Below are 8,198 nucleotides of genomic sequence, written 5' to 3' on the forward strand. Positions count from 1 at the left end.
GATCGGTAGGAGCATCTTCGGGAGAGATGTCACAAATACCTACTGTACCTCGACCTTCAACATGATGGCGGCTATAGTCACCGGTACGCCGGTGAACTGGTCCAGGGTGCTGTTTGACGTCCTCATCTGGATGGTTGGCATCCGATCAGTCGGCCTCATCCCTCAACTAAGTTGCCTTCTTGTGGAGCTTGGTGTTCCGACCTGTCCCGACGAAGGTCTGAACCATGCCCAGGTGCTCACCAAAGAGATAACCGACTCATTTTATGATCGGTTTGAGAAGGCCTGGAGGAGGAGGAACCGCCGTAACAATCCTACCGGTGTAGTCAACTCCCAAGCACACTAAGTCACTCCTTCTTGCACCCGGTCGTTTTGCTTCATGCACCGGGTGTATCTTTATCCAACATCATTATGATCACTTCGGCTTTTCTTATGTCTTTCCTCGGTTTTATTTATGATTCCCTCGGCCACTTTTGTTTACTCTTCATTATGTTAGTGCATTAATGAAAAAGGGATCTTTAATTAATGAGGTAACTCCCAACTAACACAAGTAATCAATACCCAGCTAACTTGGTTACTTCTCAACTAATACCTACCTCGAGAACCGAAAATAGTCAAAAAGCACACTATTCCCAATGACCTTGGAAATATAAAGATTCTCTTCTCTAAAGAGACAAAAATGTCACTCAATGCAAACATTTTCCCTCCAAAATCGGTTCTATAAAAGGAGAGCTTTACTAATGAAATCAACACACCTCAAATCATAAACTCTCTCTCTAATATCAAAGTTTAGAAACATGCCGAGCAGAACCTTGGGAAATTTTTTAAGCATCGATTTTGATTCATGTATGGAGGAATGGGACGGGCTGCACGCAAAGGAACTCATGTTCGAATCCCTCATTCTTACCGGCCTTCGACCATTCCTCGAAGAATCCGGTCCGATTCTGACTGAGGACGTTAAAGCGTTCTTCAGAATCGCCTGTATCAGAGGCAATTATATTGTCTCTACGGTAAGGGACCACACTTTCTGGCTCGATGAAGCCGACTTTGCCTCCCTATTCAACCTGCCCACAAAAGGGTTCTCTGATTTTCCACCTCTGGGAGGGCTTGACGAATTCTATTATGCACTCCTCTTTTCTGGAACCATGGAACCGGTGGAAGACCATGGGCCCAAAAACCTTTTGGGGAGACACGCTCAACTTCTTCTTGAGATTATCACTCGGTCCATTCTTTGTCAGTCTCCTAATCAGCGGTACTCAAAGAACACCTACAACATGATGACCAACATCTTTAGCAAAAAGGCCATCAACTGGTCCACGGTCATCTTCCAACGTCTGAAATCCATGGTGATAACCAAGAAAGGTCTTGGTTATGCACCTCACATCAGCAAACTAATTCTCTCATACCGGCCAGAATTTGGACCGGGTACACCGGCTTCACCCTCGAACATTCTTGACAAGGATTCGGTGGAGGAAAGGATTTCCAGAATGTTTCTTCCATAAGCTGTATTTTTCCATTTTTATGTGTGCCTATTTCAATCTATTTGTCGGTTTCCCTTCTGCAATGCTTCATGAATACAATCTCACTTCAGTTTAAATGACCGAGTTATCTTAACATCTTGAATATATATCTAAGTAACCGATTAACATTATCAAAACAACCGCGTTCCTATCCGGCTTCAAAGAAAAACCGCTTAAACCCAAAAGTTTGCAGAACCCTACTCACTCTAACTAACCGGTTAAATTTAGAAACCGGAGCATCAATCGGTCTCAAAAGAGGGTTGCGTCATCAATGGCGAAAGCAAAACTTTTGGAGGGAAATTTCCCGCCCAAAACTCCCGCCCCCTGGTTTACCGCCCACGGATTGGCGCCTTTTCACTCCCGCCCATGGTTTGCCGCCTTTTCAACTTGGAGGGAAAACTCCCGCCCAATGTTGATGGGACGGTTGGGCTTCCAAACCGCACCTATAAAAGGGACTCTCGGCCATTCTATTTCATTCTCACGCGAAACTACTTTCTCTCTCTAAGCTCTCAAATTCTCTAAAGCGGTTATTTCTCAAACTTTCTCAAACTCTCTAAAGATGGGGCGCGATTCGGCCTTGTTTAAGCACTTGACTCAGGTGGATTTCGAGGAAATCCGACAGAAAGGCACGTCTGCGGCAAAGGAGGTTATTGACCGGGTAGCCAAAGCCGGTCTGGAGTATTTTCTCGGCGGTCCTCATGTTCTATATAAGGAGACGGTTGAGGAGTTTTTCAACACCGCAACTATCTCCGACGATAAGATCACCGCAACCGTATGCGGTACTGAAATAGAGCTCACCGAGGCATCGGTGGCAAAGAGCCTACGCCTTCCAACAGCCGGCCAGGATGCAACGGCAGACATAGAGCTTAAGACTTTTGAGGCAGCTTGCCAGATACTCTCGGCGACTAAGGAGCCGATAAAAGTATCCGGTAGCAAATCAACGTTGAAACCGGAGTATATTCCAATTTGTGATATTTTCGCAAGGGCGATTCTGGCAAGGGGAGGAAACTACAGCAGCCTAACCAAGGACAAAATCAGGATGCTGGTCGGCCTGATAGAGGGAACAAAGGTTAACTAGGCAAAGGCAGTGTTCCACAATTTAATGGAAATGGTGAAACCGGACTCAAACCGGTCATGGGGATACGCCGTTCCTCTAGGTAAGATCTTCCTTCATCATAATCTCAACATCGGTCCCGGCGTCACCATCTCCACAAGAAGCCTGATACGGTCCAAACAATTCCTGGAAAGGAAGTAGCCGGCCCCCGGTTCCAAAGGTGGCCGAAAGAAGAAAGCTGGCAAGAAAGCGGCCCCAACGAAAGAAAAGACCGAGAGCAAAGGAAAAGAGAAAATAACCTTCTCAGAACCGCCACAGCCAATGGAGGAGGAAGAGTCAGCCTCCGGCTCTGAAAGATCCGAATCCGAAAAGACCGATGACGAAAGATCGGGCAATGAAGAAGAGCATTCGGGTCGAAGTCCCGATAATGCCGGTCCTGACGCAAACCCTGAGACCACCGAAGGTGGTGAAGAAGGCGGTAACGAAAGAGGTAACGAAGAAGAGAAGGAGGACGAAGAGGCAGAAGCCGATAGGATAGCGCTCAAACTCCTAAAGGGCACAGAACGGCGAGCCGGTAAGATTGAAGAAATATATCGGGAATGGCACGAGCACCGGTTCGGCAAACGGTATAGGCACATCCTACCGGGCTACACCGACGAGGAAAGCTTCCAAAGACTGAAGGAAGTGGAGGACGTGGTCATGGATCTCACAAAATCCGATACCATTGAAGAGGTCCTAAACCGAACCTACCTCTTAAGACCGCGAGCACAGCTACAGAAGCTAACCGTACGCATCCGGAAGGTTACGGAAAGGTACGAAGAGGTAGCATCGGAGGACACCTTAACACCGTTGGTGTTAGAAAGGCTTGAGAAAGCAAGAGGAGACCTTATTCAAGAAATTGACCGGCTGGAGGCAATGTACGGTCAAAGGGAAATACCGGTCTATACAGCTCCCCGGATTGATACAAGTCCAGATCACTGTCTAACACTTCCAAGGGCAAATTCGGCATCAGATGAATCCGATGAAAGGGCGGACCCTCCTCTCACCGGGCAATCTCCACTTATACAACCGGAAGTCTCCGAATCAGACTTCACAAAAGAATGGGTTGAGAGCCGTCTTCAAGGGTTTGAAGACTCAACAAAAGAATGGGTTGATAGCCGTATTCAAGAGTTTGAAGACTCCGCGGTTCAGCCATTGAGGGAGAGATTTCAGAGAACCGTTGGCTCGACACTCAAGTTCGCCAACACTACAAGGCATCTTTTGGATAGAACGGAAGAACGGTTCTCAGAAATCGACGAAGATCAACGGGAAGAAGCGGTTCTGCGCAGCAAACATCTAAAGCGAACCGTAATTTTGGAGGATACGACCTCCGAGATAAAAGAGGACTTTGCCCGGCTTGAAAGAGAGACCGATCAATGATTGACGGAGGTTGCTGAGGACCTGGTCGGCACAACACTCAGACGGGTCTCCGATCTTGAGAAGAAAAATGAGGGTCTCGAGGCCGAACTCAAAGCGCTCTCCGAACAAGTTACCGAACTGCTGAATGCTAAGATAAATGCGGATACCGCGGCTATAGAGGCTGATGCCCGAGCAACTAAGAAGGTCCAGGATGCGCTAGACGATGAAGCAAGAAAAGAAAAGGAGGCACCGCGACCATCGCACCTTACCGAGGAGGAAGAGGAAGCCGAGCGAATTCGAAGGGCAGAGGCTAAGTTTCTAGGACTTGCAAAGAAGGCAGCCGCTCAAGCTGCGAAGGATGTTGCGCGGTTAGAAAGGGAAAGTCAGAGGCTAGAAAGATTTGCGGCCGACAACAAAAAGAAAAAGGCGGCCTCCTCCTCGTCGATACCGGCAAAGCGGAAAAGAGAATCCTCGAAGAAAGCTCAAGTGGCCGACCTGCTGAATGTGGTAACTGAAACGGGTATCGAGAGTATACCGGATCAGGCCACTCACGTCGAAGAAGAGGCTGAAGTGCACCTACTTCGGCGGCCCACTAAACAACGAGTCACCGAATCGGCCAGTCAACCGCAACCGGTGAAGAAAAACCGGAACATATTTGACTTCTCGGACTCGGACTAGGGGCTTCCTTTTCTCTTACCTATGCTTGCCTTAGTATTTCTATATGTTATTATCTAATTTCGGTTATCCATCGTATATAAAGTTATTTTTGAAACCGGCCATCTTTTGCATTTCTACTTGGTTTTGATAATTTTAAATAAAATAATCAAAAAGGGAGAAATTGATAAGATAAAAGATAAGATTTTCCGAAAACCGAAAATTTTTCTCAAAATTTCTTTTCCAAAATTTTCGATAAATTCTCCCAAGTCAGTTTCAAAAATCCGGACAAACAAAAGAACCGGCCTACGGTTGCAAACTTACATGATTTTGATAATTTTAAATAAAATAATCAAAAAGGGAGAAATTGTTAGATAAAATTAGACCGGTTCACATAAACCTAACTTAAATAAACCTTTCATGCAGGAACAAGGAACCGGACCGGTCAAACAAAAGAACCGACTAAAAAAGGCTAGCCGGTCAAGTCACTAAACCGACCAGGAACACTTGGAATATAACCGGACAAAGAAAGGATCGGCCAAATCTTAAAACCGGAAACATCAGACAGCCGACCAGCCACAAGGCAAAGGAATAACCGGAAGAAGTCCGGTTACATCAATCGTACCGGAAGCCATCCGGTTAAGTCGAATGACCGACCAGTACAAGAAGACGATTCGGGTATCTGTTGAGAATGATACCAAAGGAACAGACTGAACAATTCCATATCCATACAAGTCTGAGGAAAGCCTGCAGGTTGCAGAAGACAGTCCTACAGGATCTTTCCACTAAGGGATAAGTCAGAAAGGAGATCTTCCAAGTACAGACAACTGTCTAACAGACAGTGTCTACATTGAGTAAAAGACAAACCTAGCAGGTTTGTCTTACACACCGGAAGAACAGACCGCCAGGTCTGAGGTTGACCGCCAGGTCTGAAAAGATGACCGCAGGCTCTGAATCACTGAATCACTGAACCTCTGCACCTCTGCTCAGCCAATCAGATTCAAGGAAGTGAAATATGACCGTTGGCATATTTCACCTATAAAAGGGGCAGTTGAAGAAGAATAAATGTGGGACAAGTGAGATACAGTGAAACAAGTGAGAAATTCTAAGAGCATTTACTCTACAAGTGATAAGACTGTGCTGTTCTAAGAAAGCCTAAGTGCTAAAGTTAAAGTGTGTGTTTTACAATTTCGGTGTAAATTATAAGAGTGTTATCGAGCAGGAAATAAGTCTCGATCGGATTGTACTTGTATTCCTTAGTGAATATCCTTCTCGCGGTTTCGAGAGGAAGGGGTGACGTAGGAGTTTTATCTCCGAACATCCATAAAATCTGTCTTGTTATTTATTGTCTGCCGGTTTCATTATCTAACCGATCCGTACCGCTATAACCAACTTAACTCTATCCAAGCCGAATCTCAAGATTACCAAAACCGACCTATCAAATCTCAAACCTTCATCATCTAAAACTGATTCTGCCTATCATACAAGTGTGTCGCTTCAACCGGAAAGCAAACCTCTTCCGCGCTTGAACCTAGTTCAAGGGTTTGTGACAGGTTGTGTAGTATTGAAACCCCAGTGTTAATCTCTAACCGGATTAACCACCACCCTTCGAGTGAGAACCGCTAACCGGTCCAACCCCCGGTCCTCCAGCGGCTACCTAGATCCTAACAAATTCTTTCCATCTTCACAACCACACTATTAGGCATAAAGAATAAGGACATCATGTATGTGGGCATAAATGCTAGAGCACTTTTGATGAGAGTAAGACGTCCACCTTTTGAAATCATATTGCTCTTCCAGATTGGTAACTTTCTTTCCATTTTCGCAATTGTTGAATCCCATGAAGCTTTGGAGCGGGCTTTAGCACCTAAAGGCATCCCAAGATAAGTTGAAGGAAAAGACCCTACTTTGAAGTCCAAGATACTCGCAAAAGCCATTTTCCTACGGTTGGAAACTAAGTTTGAGAAAAAATCTCAGACTTATTGAGGTTAACCCGTAATCTAGAACAAGCTCCAAATAACCAGAGAATGTCGCGAAGATGCTTGAAGTTTTGGCGGGTAGCTTGAAACATGCATAAGGTATCATCCGCGAAAAGCAAGTGAAATAACAAACGGAGACCTCCTCACCCCACAATCCACACCTCTAATGAGGTTAGCATTCTCAGCGAAAACCATCATTCTTGAAAAAGCTTCCATCACAATGACGAACAGGAATGGGGACAAAGGATCACCCTGCCTAATCCCCCTTGAGCTTTCAAAAAATCCTTTTGGACTTCCATTCACAATTATAGAGAATTTGGTTGTCGACACACATAATTTGATCCAATTGATCCACTTCTCCCCCATACCCATTCTACCCATTATATCATATAAAAACTCTCAATTCACATGATCGTATGCTTTTTCAATATCAAGTTTCACGAAAGCACACTTATCTCTCTTGAAATTTGCTGAATCAATGCATTCATTTGCAATGAGAGACGCATCAAAAATTTGGCGACCTTTAATAAAAGACATCTGATTAGCTGATATCACTAACTCGAGAACCCCGCGTAATCTGTTAGTCAAACACTTAGACACAATCTTGTAGAAAGAGGAAACAAGACTAATAGGTCTAAAAAAATTTACAATGATAGTCTTGGGAGTTTTGCGAATCAGGCAGATCAGGGATGAATTCCAACTCTTATCGAATGAAGAAAATTGATAAAAATGCTCGATCGCTGCCATGATATCAATCTTGAGAAAATGCCAAGTTTTTTTTGAAGAATGCCAAAGTAAAACCGTCACTTCCTGGTGGTGCCTTATCGCTGCCACAACCCATAACTGTTGCCTCCACTTCTTCCTCCATGAAACGAGCTTCCAATAAGCTTTTTTGCTCTGCATTAATAGTATTAAAATTCACTCCATCCAACTTCGGTCTAGCCATATGTGATTCTTTGAATAATTCTTTATAGAATTCAACGATGCTATTTGAAATCGCGGGCTCAACATCATGTACAACACCCTTCACCGAAATAGAATTAATAGCATTATTCCTAGCTTACGCTTTCGAGACACAATGAAAGAACTTTATGTTTTTATCCCCATATCTTAGCCAAGTAGCCCTGCTCCGTTGTTTGGCCCCAATCTCTTCTTCTGTACACAATTCCAGAAGATTAAAAACTAGGAAAATACGAGAGCTAACCTCTTCAGCCAAAAGCTCACGAACCTCTTCCACTTCATCGATAATATTAATCTTATTATAAAATTCATCGACCTTTGCACAAAAAGTGGCACGTTCACCCACATACCAACTTTTTATTTGCTTGCGTAAATTATTCAAATTCATAAACAGTTTCGATGAAGCAAAACCCAAAGGAGCTTGAGTCCTCCACCATTCTTGCACACGCGGCAAAAATTCGACTCTACTCAACCACTTATTCTCGAACCTGAAAGGGCAACAAGACAATTGCACAACCTTAAGCTCTAATAGAATAGGTTGATGGTCTGAACAACTCCACGGAAGAACCTTTTGAAAAATATTAGTCACCCCCCGAAAGATCGGCTTACTTACCAAAAACCTGTTGATGCGAGACT

The 8,198-nt window shown here is 44.4% G+C and overlaps 1 protein-coding gene across 1 annotated transcript; it reads left to right on the forward strand.

The window, feature by feature from the left end:
• Positions 1-2,076: 2,076 nt before the first annotated feature.
• Positions 2,077-4,647, forward strand: LOC124946268 (myosin heavy chain, clone 203-like). The gene is made up of 3 exons (XM_047486833.1): positions 2,077-2,289; positions 2,773-3,918; positions 4,000-4,647. Exons 1-3 carry the CDS (start codon positions 2,077-2,079, stop codon positions 4,645-4,647), a joined length of 2,007 nt encoding a protein of 668 aa, XP_047342789.1.
• Positions 4,648-8,198: the final 3,551 nt, after the last annotated feature.

Source organism: Impatiens glandulifera, chromosome 7 (genome assembly GCF_907164915.1).
Source record: "Impatiens glandulifera chromosome 7, dImpGla2.1, whole genome shotgun sequence".
NCBI lineage: Eukaryota > Viridiplantae > Streptophyta > Magnoliopsida > Ericales > Balsaminaceae > Impatiens > Impatiens glandulifera.

Coding starts and splice junctions, on each gene's coding strand:
- LOC124946268 (XM_047486833.1), top strand. CDS start 2,077: ATGGGGCGCGATTCGGCCTTGTTTAAGCACTTGACTCAGGTGGATTTC. Junction 2,290..2,772: donor ACGATAAGATCACCGCAACC/GTATGCGGTACT, acceptor GAAAGGAAGTAG/CCGGCCCCCGGTTCCAAAGG. Junction 3,919..3,999: donor GCAAACATCTAAAGCGAACC/GTAATTTTGGAG, acceptor TGATTGACGGAG/GTTGCTGAGGACCTGGTCGG.